Source organism: Balaenoptera ricei, chromosome 4 (assembly GCF_028023285.1).
Source record: "Balaenoptera ricei isolate mBalRic1 chromosome 4, mBalRic1.hap2, whole genome shotgun sequence".
NCBI classification, from domain to species: Eukaryota; Metazoa; Chordata; class Mammalia; order Artiodactyla; family Balaenopteridae; genus Balaenoptera; species Balaenoptera ricei.
The window spans coordinates 4,357,614-4,373,664 of NC_082642.1; the positions used below are offsets into that span (position 1 = coordinate 4,357,614).

Here is a 16,051-nt window from a genome sequence, read left to right on the forward strand (position 1 = left end):
GGGTAGAGTACTGAGCACAGAGGAGACACACAGGAGTTTCTCCTTTACACTGTACCTAATACATAACTATTAGTTCACTGGCCTAAACCAAAACAAACTTTGTATTTCCAATTTCTTATTAACTGAAAAAGCTATAAAACTCGTCCATAACAAGGATCATTGGCCATAAAGACATGTGATTGTTAAAAACGAAGCTAGAAATTCTGATTAGATTTACTTTAATATTACTGCTTTATTAAGTTACATATGCTTACTGTAAAAAAAAAAATGATAATACGTAAGTAAACAAAACAGGCCATAAAAGGCTCTGACCTAATCCTACTCCATGGAGGTAACTGGAAACAAGATGGGTTATACACTTTCTCTTTTTCTCCTGTGCTTATATGAACATATAAACATGCACATATAATGTGCAGAAATTCTAATTTTTGTAAATGGATTATTCAATGCTTGTCTGTGACTTAAGTTTTTCACTTGCCAACATTTCGCCTTATAAATATACCAGTCACTGAAAAAAAAAGTTTATTTTGTACCTGGTATGTGTCAGATGCTAGGGTTACATAATAGGGCAGACAAAATAATTACAGACTGAAATCTTAAAGGGAAAAAAAAAAACGGGGGGTCTGGGAGGAGGAGGGTGAGGAGGGAGCCAGGGACCTCTCATGAGAGGTCATTTAGGCTGACAGCGGAAGGAAAAAAGGGAGTTAGCACCCAAATCAATGGAGAGCGCTGGTTCAGGCAGAGTGAACACCAGGAGCAAAGGGCTGACACTGGGAAAGTGCCGTGTGCCTGAGAAAGTAAAAGGTCCTGACACAGGAAAATGGCACAAGAGCAAACTAGAGGACCAGCCCAGGGTCAAAGCATGCAAGTTCTTCAGGCGTGTGGATTGTGTTCTAAGTGCAAAGAGAAGCCACCAGCAGGCTTTCAGCAGAGTGATAGGATGCAACATATGCTATGACCATATGTGCTTTCCACAGTGTATTTATTCAATCCCCCACTGATGGACACTTGGACGTCTCCAGTCACTTAACAGATATTCTAGGCTTAAAGGGTACACCTATCTTCAGTTCCAGCATATCTTTAGGTCTGAATGGTCTTGAGGAGTTCACTGATGCAGGGACTGATGGCTGCACCTGATCAAAGCTAGGCGCAGAAAATATCCTGGCTGGGCAGGGGGAACTGCAATTAAAATATCCTAAAAGGGGGACTTCCCTGGTGGTCCAGTGGTTAGGACTTCACCTTCCAATGCAGGGGGTGCGGGTTCGATCCCGGGTCAGGGAGCTAAGATCCCACATGCCTCGTGGCAAAAAAACAAAACATAAAACAGAAGCAATATTGTAACAAATTCAATAAAGACTTTAAAATTGGTCCACATCCAAAAAATCTTAAAAAAAAAAAAAAAGTGACTTTAAAATAATATATATATATATATATATCCTAAAAGGATTAAGACAGAACAAAATCTAATCAAGCAGCCGTTGCTCAGGGCATTTTTATGATTTCTCTTGAAGAATATATGTTCATAGTTCCCAAATCTGTGCTCCCAGACTTGGTCTGTTCCCTAAGCTCTACATCCATCTACCTGGATGGCATCTCTTCTCGGGTTCCCCAGAGCCATCTCAAACTCAGGATGAAACGACCAAACCTCCACACTACCTTTATCACCCCTTCCCCCGGCCCAGTGTTCTCTACGTCAGTGATCAATCCCAGCACCATCCGCTTCCCCAAGCCAAAAAGCTGGGTCCTCACCACTCAGATGCCTCCCGCTCCTTTGTCCTCCACATCCAAACAGTTCATAAAGTCTCCTTAATGTTGCCGTCCTGCTGTCCACTCATCCACCAGCCCTGTCCCCGCACTCAGGCTCAAACCCCCTCCCCTTTGGATTACTGCCCTCCTAATTCTCTGCCATCACTTCTGCCCTACCCTTACGTGTCATCCAGAAAAATATTTTCAATCTTTCTAAGTTCAAATCTGATCATGAAACTCCTCAGCTTGAAATCCTTAAAAGGCTCCTCGAAGCTTTCAGAATTAAATCTTAGCAAGACCATGATCTGGCACCTACTCACTTGATCCCTAACTTCCTGCTTCTCTTATCTTGGGCCTCAGTCTTAACCAAATCTCTGCTCAGAGCCGCACACTCTTCCACATCCCTTGCACTTTTGCATGTGTGTTTCCCTCTACCTGAACATTCTTCACCCCACTCTGTCCCACTGACTCCTTCTTATCTAGATTTATACCCCCCTATTTGTCTTTCAGGACTCATCTTGGGTATTACCTCTCTAAAAAGACTGGACAGCAGAGATTGTGAAATTTCCATATTTGTTAGTTCAGTGCCCAGCCCAGTACCTAACACACAAGGAACGCTTAGCAAATGTTAATGTGTAAACTGCCTTCAGAGATCATTTATAAGCCACTTAAAAAAGGGGGGGGGGGACAATTCTTTTTTAGTTATCCCACTTTAAAATGAAAGGGAAAATGGAAAATAAAGTTATAATCTTTATTTCCTAAACTTCCAAACATAGACTCCACCAGCCGCCACCTCCAAAGGCGTATTAAAAACAAAAAAGTTCCCCCCAAATATATCAAGCAATGGTATCATCAGTGGACTCTGTTTAATGACTATCTTGAAGGGACAAGCGCTAATTTGGATATAGTGTTTTTATTAAAATCAGCCTCCGCATATTAAAGCTGTGCCTTCCTTCAGCATCTGTCAAAGCTTTATTAAATTTGGCTGAATTTTTTGTTTTAGGCCAAATTTATGTGGAAAAAAAAGAACTCAATCTCTCTAATGGAGAAATATAAATTAAAACAAAAATAAAATATTTTCAATCTATCAAATTCACAAAAATGAAAAGAATACTGGACGCTGGGGAGTGCACAGTAAGACAGACACTTAGAAATACTTCTGGTTGTCATGGATACAGGGACAGCTTTCCTTGAAGGCACTTGGGGGTCTTTAAATCATACCTACCTTTTTTTCCCCCAATAAACCCATTTCTGGAAACTTTTCAATAGAAATCATCAGAGGACCACAATCATTTATGTAAGGCCATAGTCCATGCAGCACTATTTAGAAGAGTAAATGAAATGGGTACCACATGAATCCATGTGTAAGTGTACATTTACATCCACTGGAAGGACACGCCGTAAAATGGCAATAGTCACTATCTTTGACAAGATTACTGATACATTTTATTTTCTCTTATTTCAATTTTTCAAATTTTTGGTAACGGACACTTAGTACGCTATTTTTAAAATGTATCTTTGTAAACCTTAAATGCATTCTTTCAGAGCAGTACTTGGAGTGAAGGAAAAAAATCGTATTAATTCTTCCCTTCTGCACTCCTCTCCCTTTACCATCAGTAACCACGGTTGAAAGTCTGATGTGTATGATTCTGGGTACTATTTCTATAAATTGATGACATACATATGTATATAAACACATTTTATTACCTAGATGTCATTACACTATTTGTTCTGTTCTGCAACTTAATGTTCTTCACTTAATGAAACAGCTTAGAGACCTCTTTTAAATAGCTGAAGCAATAAGTTACAGGAAAAGATTCAAGAGAACTTGGCTCTTCTGCCACTAAGAGAAAAGCTTGTAACTTAATATTATCTCCAAATAGAAGTAGAATTTTTATGAGGTGCACGTTAAAGCAGTTATTCTCTTTCCACGGGAGAGTAAATAAAAGAGAGCAGCAGGGACGATTTCGTTGGCATAAGAAACCATCTCCTGAGCACCACTCCTTAGACACCAGACACGACTCTGCACCAGCTGAACTATCGGATTCCCTGGAAATTTCCCTCCCCCCGGCTCCGTCCCAGCATCTGAGCAGAAAATCTGGAAGTAAATACGCATTTCACTTGATAGAAACATCTTTCTTGTTTTTGAGTTGTTTGACTAAGTCAATAAGTCTTTCCAAAGCCCCAATTCAGTAAGTTGTCACCGTCATTTCAGCCACGCACAGGAACAATGTCACTGAAGTATTATTCACACTATGCAAATAAATTTCATTAGCATTTTAATTACCAAAAAAGATATTACTCGTTTTTTCCAAGAATGAATAACCATCTAGAGAGACTTGCCCAAGGGCCTTAGGTGGAGTCCGGTTCTAAAAACTTGGGCCTCATCATACAAAATTTCACTCTCTAAAATAAATACTGGGAACTCCCAATTTCTTTCGTTTCAGATAAGGGAAGCAAGTGAAATTCTGCATTTTGATTTTGAACCATAAATGCTCTATGTACAGAGTCGTTTTGTTAAAAATACTGACATTGTTTTCCCAGAATCTATAAAACCCCATCAGTAACCTGCACAAATGAAAAAGAAGATGAATCCCTGAGCTGGCTGTATTGATAACCTCAGTTCCCTACAACACTAGGAGATTGGGGGAATAATCCTGATATTCATGACTCCTGCTCAAGAGAGAGAAACGCTGCCTTAGAAAAAACAATTCACTGGAACAGCACTTCTTCACAGAGGGTCCTTCATACAGTAAGTGTCAAGGTAAGGCAATTACATGACATTTTTGCCAGCCTTACCTAAAAGAACCAGTGTCAAATCAAGTGAACCAGAGACACCTGAAGGAATGTAGCAGTTTACTGTAACTGGGATGTAAAAGTCTCAAAAAAATTAAGGATCATTGCTGGTTCAATTCAATTCCAATTACCTTCCTCCTTTCTCTTCTGTGTGAATTCTTTTCCAACGTCTCAGTAACAACCAAACAAAATCTGACACAATCTCTTTCATGGCCAAGGCTAGAACTTCTCTAAGTACTATAGCTTCTCCTAAAGACCCTCCCCCTCCCCCGAAGGATTTGGGGTCCTGGAGGAGAGACCCATGGGCAGTAGGACCTTAGGTAATTTCATACCTGTCAGGCCAAGTTTCTTCACTTAGTGTTTCCCAAAGTGGGATATGCAGACCACTGACGGAGCAAGAGATGCATTCAAGTGGTTGACAGACTGCTATGGTTTGAATGTTCATATCCCCCCAAAATATGTGTTGAATTCTTAACCTCCGAAGATGATATTAGGTATTAGGAAGTGGGGACTTTGGGAGGTGCTTAGAAGTCATGAGGATACAGCCCTCACAAATGGGACTACAGTAAGTCCCCTACATACGAACCTTCAAGTTTCGAAATTTCAAACATGCAAACATGCATCTGGTCCCACAAAGGAACCAGAACCTGTGCCATCAACGTCAGGCGTGAGTGAAATTGCACCTTGCCCTCCGTCTCCTATTGCTGACGATCCTTCAGCTCTACCATCTCCCACCTCCTCTCCTCCTCCAGTCAGTAACTCTTCTTGCCTGTTCACTCGATGCCAGCCACTCTATGCCAGCTGTTGTACTGTACTACCGTACTTTTCAAGGTACTGTACTGCAAGATTTAAAATGTTTTATTTTTTGTGTTCATTTGTTTTTTATGTATTATTTGTGTGAAAAGTATAATAAACCTATTACAGCACAGTATTGTGTTAGTTGGGTACCTAGGTTAACTTTGTTGGACTTACGAACAAATTGGACTTACAAGTGTGCTCTCCAAATTGAATTTGTTCGTATGTAGGGGACTTACAGCAGTGTTTTCTACAACAGGCCCCAGAGAGCTCCCTTGCTCCCTTCTGCCGTGTGAGGCTATAAGGAGAAGTCTGCAACGTGGCTAGAAGAGGGCCCCAACTCAACCACGCTGGCACCTTGATCTTGGACTTCCAGCCTCTAGAACTGTGAGAAATAAATTTCTATTGTTTATAAGCCAAGCAGTCCACGGTATGTTGTTCTAGCAGCCGAAACAGACTAAGACACAGATAAACTTATTCTTAATATAAAAAAATTGTCAGAAGACTTAAATAGACATTTCTCCAAAGAAGACATACAGATGGCCAACAGGCACAATGCAAGGATGCTCAACATCACTAATTATTAGAGAAATGCAAAGCAAAACTACCATGAGGTACCACCTCACACCAGTCAAAATGGACATCATTAAAAAGTCTAAAAACAACAAATGCTGGAGAGCGTGTGGAGAAAAGGGAACCCTCCTACACTGTCGGTGGGAATGTAATTGGTGCAGCCGCTATGGAGAACAATGCGGAGGTTCCTCAAAAAACTAAAAATATTTTGAGTTGCTATATGATTCAGCAATCCCACTCTTAGGCATATATCTGAACAAAACTCTAATTCAAAAAGATACATGCACCCCTATGTTCACAGCAGCACTATTCACAAAAGCCAAGACATGGAAACAACCTAAATGTCCATCAACAGAAGAATGGATAAAGAAGATGAAAAGAAATGAAAATTGGGTCATTTGTAGAGATGTGGATGGACCTAGAGTCTGTCATACAGAGTGAAGTAAGTCAGAAAGAGGAAAACAAACATCGTATATTAATGCATATATGTGGAATCTAGAATTTGGTACAGATGAACCTATTTGCAGGGCAGGAATAGAAACGCAGATGTAGAGAATGGACGTGTGGACACAGAGGAGGAAGAGGAGGGTGGGATGAACTGGGAGATTAGGTTTGACATAAATACACCATGTGTAAAATTGATAGCTAGTGGGAACCTGCTGTATAGCACAGGGAGCTCAGCTCAGTGCTCTGTGATGACCTAGATGGGTGGGATTGGGGGGTCCAAGAGGGAGGGGATACGTGTATACATATAGCTGATTCACTTCATTGTACAGCAGAAACTAACACAACATTGTAAAGCAACTATACTCCAATAAAAAAATATATATATATATATAAAAAAAGAAACAACCAGCTCATAAAACCCATGATTTTGTAGTTATTATTGGCAAGGAAAAGTAAAACAGAGCTAATTTAAAGTTGATTAAAACAAAAAGTGCTTCACAATAAAGTGGTACAAAGATGTACCAAACTCAGAAGTAACGTGCAGCTTCGAGATATTTAGGATGCTTCTTTTTTTTTTTTTTTTTTTTTTTTTTACCAACTTTTAGTTTTATTGATCTTTGCTATTGTTTTCTTTGTTTCTATTTCATTTATTTCTGCTCTGATCTTTATGATTTCTTTCCTTCTGCTAACTTTGGGTTTTGTTTGTTCTTCTTTCTCTAGTTTCTTTAGGTGTAAGGTTAGATTGTTTACTTGAGATTTTTCTTGTTTCTTTAGGTAGGCTTGTATAGCTATAAACTTCCCTCTTAGAACTGCTTTTGCTGCATCCCATAGGTTTTGGGTTGTCGTGTTTTCATTGTCATTTGTCTCTAGGTATTTTTTGATTTCCTCTTTGATTTCTTCAGTGATCTCTTGGTTATTTAGTAATGTATTGTTTAGTCTCCGTGTGTTTGTGTTTTTTACGTTTTTTTCCCTGTAATTGATTTCTAATCTCATAGCGTTGTGGTCAGAAAAGATGCTTGATATGATTTCAATTTTCTTAAATTTACTGAGGCTTGATTTTTGACCCAAGATGTGATCTATCCTGGAGAATGTTCCGTGCGCACTTGAGAAGAACGTGTAATCTGCTGTTTTTGGATGGAATGTCCTATATATATCAATTAAATCTATCTGGTCTATTGTGTCATTTAAAGCTTCTGTTTCCTTATTTATTTTCATTTTGGATGATCTGTCCATTGGTGTAAGTGAGGTGTTAAAGTCCCCCACTATTACTGTGTTACTGTCGATTTCCTCTTTTATAGCTGTTAGCAGTTGCCTTGTGTATTGAGGTGCTCCTATGGTGGGTGCATATATATTTATAATTGTTATATCTTCTTGTGTTGATCCCTGGATCATTATGTAGTGTCCTTCCTTGTCTCTTGTAACATTCTTTATTTTAAAGTCTATTTTATCTGATATGAGTATAGCTACTCCAGCTTTCTTTTGATTTCCATTTGCATGGAATATCTTTTTCCATCCCCTCACTTTCAGTCTGTATGTGTCCCTAGGTCTAAAGTTGGTCTCTTGTAGACAGCATATATATGGGTCTTGTTTTTGTATCCATTCAGCCAGTCTATGTCTTTTGGTTGGGGCATTTAATCCATTCACGTTTAAGGTAATTATCGATACTATGTTCCTATGACCATTTTCTTAATTGTTTTGGGTTTGGTTTTGTAGGTCCTTTTCTTCTCTTGTGTTTCCCACTTAGAGAAGTTCCTTTAGCATTTGTTGTAGAGCTGGTTTGGTGGTGCTGAATTCTCTTAGCTTTTGCTTGTCTGTAAAGCTTTTGATTTCTCCATCAAATCTAAATGAGATCCTTGCTGGGTAGAGTAATCTTGGTTGTAGGTTCTTCCCTTTCATCACTTTAAGTATATCATGCCACTCCCTTCTGGCTTGCAGAGTTTCTGCTGAGAAATCAGCTGTTAACCTTATGGGAGTTCCCTTGTATGTTATTTGTCGTTTTTCCCTTGCTGCTTTCAATAATTTTTCTTTGTCTTTAATTTTTGCCACTTTGATTACTATGTGTCTCGGCGTGTTTCTCCTTGGGTTTATTCTGTATGGGACTCTCTGTGCTTCCTGGACTTGGGTGGCTATTTCCTTTCCCATGTTAGGGAAGTTTTCGACTATAATCTCTTCAAATATTTTCTCTGGTCCTTTCTCTCTCTCTTCTCCTTCTGGGACCCCTATAATGCGAATGTTGTTGCGTTTAATGTTGTCCCAGAGGTCTCTTAGGCTGTCTTCGTTTCTTTTCATTCTTTTTTCTTTATTCTGTTCCGCAGCAGTGAATTCCACCATTCTGTCTTTCAGGTCACTTATCCGTTCTTCTGCCTCAGTTATTCTGCTATTGATTCCTTCTAGTGTAGTTTTCATTTCAGTTATTGTATTGGTCATCTCTGTTTGTTTGTTCTTTAATTCTTCTAGGTCTTTGTTAATCATTTCTTGCATCTTCTCAATCTTTGCCTCCATTCTTATTCCGAGGTCCTGGATCATCTTCACTATCATTATTCTGAATTCTTTTTCTGGAAGGTTGCCTATCTCCACTTCATTTAGTTGTTTTTCTGGGGTTTTTTCTTGTTCCTTCATCTGGTACATAGCCCTCTGCCTTTTCATCTTCTCTATCTTTCTGTAACTGTGGTTTTTGGTCCACAGGCTGCAGGATTGTAGATTTTCTTGCTTCTGCTGTCTGCCCTCTGGTGGTTGAGGCTATCTAGGATGCTTCTGATGCGATCATGAGCTTTGCTCCCCTGGGCCGTATCCTCATTGATTCCCATAACTTCGATTGTTTTCTCGCAGCTAAATATTCCTATTAGCATTTAAACATACCCACATTTCTCTAATCTTTAAACAAAAAAAGACCCTGCCTCACTTCCCTTTCAACTACAGCTCTCTTTTTGTCTTTTTACCCTCAGCCTGATTGTTGAAACAGCTACACTAGCTGGCTGCATGTTCCCACCTCCCACTCATCCCTCAACACACTCCAGTCTGGCTTCCACACCCACCTCTGCAAGGACACAACCCACCTGATGATAAATAAACCCAGTGAACGCATCAATCATTATCTCACTTTCTCTTTCAGGAGCACCCATCGGGGCTGACCTTCCTTCCACCAAATTACATGTCATTTGCCAGACCATTTATTAAGTTTTCCTCCTTCTTTGGTACATTTTGTTCTGTTTTTCAAGTCTCCTCTGTTGGTTCCTTTTCCCTAAACAAGATGAAGTCCGGTGTTCTTCACAGTTGCACTTCAGACTCACTAACTACTCTTCTTATTATACACACTCCTGGGTACTTTCATCCATTCTCCCAGCTTCAAAAATCATCCCTAGGCTGACGATCCACAAATCCACGTCTCCAATTCAAGTCTCTCCACTGAGCTCCTGACTTGGATGTTCTACAGGAATCTCAGTTCCGACACATTCTAAATGGAACTCATCAGCTTCTCCCTCTGTTCCTACTGTAGAGATAAACAAGAGCATCCAAATGGTTGCACAAGCCGGAGACTATTTTCCTTGATTTCTGTCCGCAAATATGCCCACCCAAACACTCTCCATGCCTACCTCCCCAGTGTTGTAGGTTTGCTTCTCTCCATCTTACTATCGCATCAGTACAGGCCCCTATCACCTGTAGCCTCATCAACTACAAAGGCCTCATCACTGGGGCTCATCCCCACTGTCTCCTTCACAGCACATGAATTTATAGCTTCCACAGTATCCTAGGATAAGGTCCACGATTCCCTAACATGGTTCCTCAGTGCTCTCTCTCCCGGACTGGGCTCTCGCCGCATGAAGAACATTCTAGTTCTCCAAATTCTATAAACACGTTCCTGTCTTTGGGAACATGTTTATAGAATTTGGAGAATTCAACAGCTACTCTTGCTTCAGGCTTCGGCTTCAGCATTACTATGTTCTTCCCTCTTACGTCACTCATCATCCTTTACTGTAATTCTTATTTAATGTCTGCCTTCCCCTTTACACAGCACATTCCACGAGGGCAGTAACCACCGATGTCTTATTCATCCCCATATTTTCAGGGGCTGGCATTGTCCCTGGCACTGTAGTGGATACTCAATAAACACTTACTGAATTCAGATGCCAAAAGAAAATGAGATATCTAAAGGGCCTTAAGACAAGACTGTCTGAAACAGTAAAAATACCCATTTCATTTGAGTACAGCAAACATTGCTTTGTTTTTCAGCTACCTAAAGAATGGTGTGCAAAATGGCTATGAGAATCTACCAGTTTTCAGCATCCAACTCAGACATGTTCTCTTCAGAGGGATCTGAATGGGTGATCCCATTACTGTGTAATGAGCCCCTCAACACTTACCTTGCTTACTTCCTTTAAGGCCCTTTTGCAGACTTCATACTTTGAAGAGTCCTTAGGTGTCTTTTGACAAATAGTCTGCAATCAAGTAAAAGAAGAACAAAATCAACTGATTTGTTGTACTAAGTAAAACAAAACCAACGTCCAGTCATAGAGTCTTACTTGTAGCAAACTTACCAATGCTGAACACAATACTATGGATGAGTCTGAAGATGACATTAAAATCCGATTACAAAACTAGGAAATAGTCTTTAAAAGCACAGGATCCATGTTAATCCAGAGGATAGTTAAATAAGAGGATAGACTTCAGAGATGGGTGAACCTGGTTTCAAATTCCAGATCTGCTCCTTACTAGCTACTTGACCTTGGGCAAGTCACCTACCCTGCCTCTATAAGCCTCAGTTTCCTCATCTGTGAAATTGGGATAATGCTCCTCATCTGTAAAATTGGGATAATGCAATTACATCACAAGATTGTTACAAAAGTTAAATGATAATGCATGCAAAGTTCTTTATGAATACCTGGCATACAGTAGGCTCTCCATGAATGACAAAATTAATGATCACCACCATCATCATTATTATTAGAGCTTATTATATTTGTAGATGATACAATGTGAATAAAAGGATCAAAAACACGGCTGCTGGATTTTCCCTTGATATGTTTACACTGCTATCTTTGCGACGGTAAAATCGAGTTCAGAGAAGGTCAACTGAAGGTATACTGAATTATGTAAAACTTTTGAAACTATACCCATTCAAAGCCAACAGAACCATTTCAACTGTTAAAAATGTTCACGTCAATTAACAAGCTTAACTAAATCTCCAAATGAAGTAACATTGAAGAGACCATGTTTTAGGTACATTTAGATTCTGCCCAGGTGGCCAGGTTCTCACATATGGGAAACAGATTAGGGCAACAGGCATCCAGCAGAGGTGGAAGATATTAGGAACTAGCAAACCACTGGTACCTTAAATGCAGACGAGCACCAAGTCTATAAATCCGAAAGTCAGGTGTCAGGATTGTTACGTGTGATATGTGAGAAGCACAGAGTGTACCATGGATGGATTTATATTAATGGTTCTCAAAATTTTTTTGACTATGACCCACTGCAAGAAATACTTTTACACTGCAACCAGTAGACATGCACATAAAAATGAAACAAGTTTTTTATGAAATAATATTTAACCACATTATGAACGATTATATATCATATACCACATGTTCTATTCTATATTCATTTTTTAAAAACACTGCTCATGATTCAAAAATCAATTTCATGACCCACTAATGGGTACAAAAGCAGTTTGAAAAATACTAATCTTTGTCTCTGGGAGCAGGCATCCTGAGTCCATAGTTTCTTTGCACACTTCAATTTTAGGTAAAATTTTGCACACCGTGAATTTTCTAGGGAGAATGACTACAGCTTTACTCACAATCTCAAAACAGTCTCTGACCCCAAAAAGTTTAGAGCCTACTGGGCAATCATGGCATAAACCTTCAACATGGTACCTACAACATGTATATTAGATTTTGTAAGTCCCAATCTATCTAAGCAATTTCCTCAGAATCACAAAGGGAGAGAATATAAAAAGAGGCTCTGAGATCACAGAATATACAGAATCTAAGGAAACTCGGCTAAAACGTGTTTTCAGAAGAAGAAAAAGAAAGAATCCTGAAAATTCATAACATTACTAGAAATGTTACATTTAGAAAACAACCATTTCTTGTTAAAAAATAGTAAAGTTTGAAAATTAATATTTTCCTGTATGTGTCAAAGTTTCATTATTTCTATGAAAGTCTTACTAGGCTCAGGAAATAAACCCTTTTAGAGCCAAAATTTAGTTTTGATAACCTGGCTTCATTCTATTCTTAGACATGATAAATATTGAGTTTTAAAAAATCAGAGCTAGATTCACAAAACTGCAAGTTTCCCAATATTTACAAGGAGAGAAGTTCCTAAAACACAGGGAACGGACAAGGAAGGGTGTAAAGGGAGTAGACTGAGGTGGCCTTGGAGAGCAGTAGGTGCTGTGAATTCTGAAATGACAACTGAGCCTTCCCCTCACCGTGCAGCAGAGCCAGCAAAGTGACCATGATCACACGCTTTCACTCGTTTCTAAACTTCAGTGCTTCTTTAGAATAGCTCTTAGAATTTATAATGGAATCGAGAAAATGGGATTTATTTTGTAATCTTACTCGATTGTAATTTTTTGCTTTATTTTTACCCTATATTTTGACTTGTAAAAAGCAAGTATGTCAAAACTGACGTTATATTAATATTATCCATTGTAAAGTAGAACTATGCCAAAATATTTTAATTTGATCAAAAAGATACTCTTTGAGCTACTATATGATCCAGCAATCCCACTCCTGGGCATATATCCAGAAAAGACAAAAACTCTTAATTCAAAAAGATACATGCATCCCAATATTCATAGCAGCACTACTTACAATAGCCAAGACATGGAAGTCACCCAAATGCCCATCAACAGACGACTGGTTTAAGAAGATGTGATACATAAAATGGAATATTATTCAGCCATAAAAAAGGATGAGATAATGCCATTTGCAGCAACATGAATGGACCTAGAGATTATCATACTAAGTGAAGTAAGTCTGACAGAGAAAGATAAATATTACATGATATCACATAGGTGGAATCTAAAAAATAGTACAAATGAATCTATATACAAAACAAAGGACTCACGGACACAGAAAACAAACTTATAGTTACCAAAGGGGAAAGGAAGGCAGGGGAGGGATAAATTAGGAGTTGGGATTAACAGATTACATACTACTATATATTAAATAGATAAGCAACAAGGAGTTACTGTATAACACAGTATATATCTTATAATAACCTATAATGGAAAATAATCTGAAAAAATACGTAGGTATAAAACTGAATCACTTTGCTGAACACCTGAAATTGTGATTTACCCAATATTGTAAATCAACTATACTTCAATTAAAAAAAAAAAAAAGACACTCTTTGCCCCTCTAGCTGGATGGCAGTCATGTCGGGCCGCCCCGTTCTCTCACAGATGCCCCTGCAGTTGCAGCCCAGCCTGCGCGCAGCCCTCCTGAGCTACCGTCTGGCTGTCCTCCCAGCTGTGCTTCCCACCTGGCAGTCTCAACTCTTCTCCCAGCCACATCTTACCACTATTCGAACTCACATACTTGTTTTCTTCGTGCATGTTTCCTAAGATAAGACGGATGCCTGGACTTTCCTCACTCATTCTGAGCGATGCAAAACAGGGCAGGTTTATGCCCTGTGACGCTGCAGAGGGCCTCCTTCCTGTGCGAAATGGAAGCACCTCATCATCTTGGAATGTGACAGGGAAGGGATCTTAGTGGTCAACCAGAGGAAACTGAGGCCCAAAGAGATTAAGTGACTTGCCCAAGGTCACGGGCCTAGTGGCTCAGCCGGAAAAGGAATCCGGGACTCTTGACTTCAAGAAGTCAATATTCTTCCCATTTCAAAAAATGTTAAGTAAAAGAGGGATAATCTAACTTCTTCAGAGTGACCCCACAAGCCTAAATTGAAGAAAATTTCCAAAGATATTAGACACAGGTGGGACTTTCCAACCAAATAGCACCTTCTCACTTAATTGGGGGATTTTATAGAAGGGATATAATTTAAGTGGGGTAAGAATAATTTTCTTAATCGGACTTGAGGCAGCACAGCTATCCACAGAGGAAAGAGATACCAGATTACATCTTACATCCATCAGCAGGGGAAGGCGGGTCACCCTCTGCATGGGGAGAATGAGAAAAGAGATCATGGGTAAGTTCCTACAGTCTTCGTGGGACTCGATTCGGGACAAAACTTCCTTAAAAGATGGGTTGGTGGCTCTGAGGAAAAACAAAGAAAGACAAAACTTCAAAATACTTCCCCTTCAAGTTAAGAAGTAAAAATGTATAATAAAATATTGTGATAAATTCATATATTATCAATGATTTTTAAATATAGAAACAACATAAACACATGATTACATAGAGAGACATGGATGGCTTATCTGCCTTTTACAGTCAAGACTGAATATAAGATATAAATTTAAGGTAACAATATGAACAATAAGATGAAAATGTATGGGCTAGAAATTTTTAGAAGTAGGAAGTAAACTAATGAAGAAGCAATGGTATCATAATGGTGAATGTATACATTATAAATTAGTATACACACTAGAACTCATATCTGATAATCTATAAACATTCCATTTAAAAGATAACACATGTTTTAAGCCACTTCTCTAGCCCGAGATAATAATCTAAGAAAGAAATGTCAGACTGGATTTACTTACTAGGAGGCTTTTGGACTTTTTCAAAGCTTCTAAGACAGAAAACCTTCTGACCATGCCAGCCAGAATATTCCTCCTCTCCCAGTGACATTAGAACAGTGTTAATACTGCCAGAACATTTTTACAGAATTTAGCAAGATACACCGACATAAAGGATCTCATGTGGAACCACCCTATAACTTTCAGGGAAGGCCAAGAGGGGATTCCAGGAAGAATGGAGTCTCAGAAAGGTCCCCAACTTGCCAAATAAAAGATCTAGTATTCAGTAAAGATAGAAGTCAAACCGAGGTCTTCTGACTTTCAGTGGGTCCCTGACACTGCATCTCTCACTCTGTCACCTCACTTCACCCCAAAGGGAGCTCTGAGGAGTTCCAGGGTGACTTATGAGGAGGAGGTGGGGAGGCAATGGCCCTTGGATTCTGTAATCCTCCCGTAATCCCACGTTGAGGGGCGGGGGGAAGGCCAAGAAGCAGGGTAGTGGCAATTGTAACCTTTTTTAAAAAAATACACTTTGAAACTTGGATGACTGGGTTCCAGGCTGCTAGAAATAAATTAGGAAATACCCAGAAGAACAAAGTAAAAGAAAGAACACAGAAAGGTTTTAATCTCATTTTCTTAAATTGAGGAGTTTTAGGTTTCCTGCTAGCTTTGAAAAGATTTTTAGGAAGTTAAAAAAAGAAGCAAATTCTAAACCAGTTGCATATTTAAATTACTTAGGCCCCAGGCCTCCCCGACCTCCAAAGATTCTGATGAAACAGTCTAGGATGCACCCTGGGCATTGTTTGTTTGTTGGTTTTCAGATTCCAAAGGGCAACTGAAGTTGAAAAGTCACGGCCTTAAATGTAAATTTACATCAACTGCAACAAAGCTTCTGAAAACACAGCTACTAATTTCCATGTGAAAGTGCCAATGATGATATCGTTGAGCTAATTTAAATAAAACCTTTATTTTTAAAGAGTTACATAAAGTACAGCAGCACCTATTCGCTTTTTTTTAAATCCTGCAAAACAAAGTGAAATTCAGCTCTAATTC

The 16,051-nt window shown here is 39.1% G+C and overlaps 1 protein-coding gene across 2 annotated transcripts in view; it reads right to left on the reverse strand.

Moving 5' to 3' along the window:
- Window positions 1–16,051, reverse strand: part of ARHGEF26 (Rho guanine nucleotide exchange factor 26) — a 150,008-nt gene that overhangs the window by 58,084 nt on the left and 75,873 nt on the right. For both annotated transcript variants that reach the window (XM_059920084.1, XM_059920083.1), the window contains exons 8-9: window positions 14,444–14,573; window positions 10,719–10,793 (exon numbers count right to left, since the gene is read on the reverse strand). In XM_059920084.1, coding sequence (XP_059776067.1) covers window positions 10,719–10,793; window positions 14,444–14,573 — 205 coding nt within the window. The remainder of the gene's footprint in view (window positions 1–10,718; window positions 10,794–14,443; window positions 14,574–16,051) is intronic.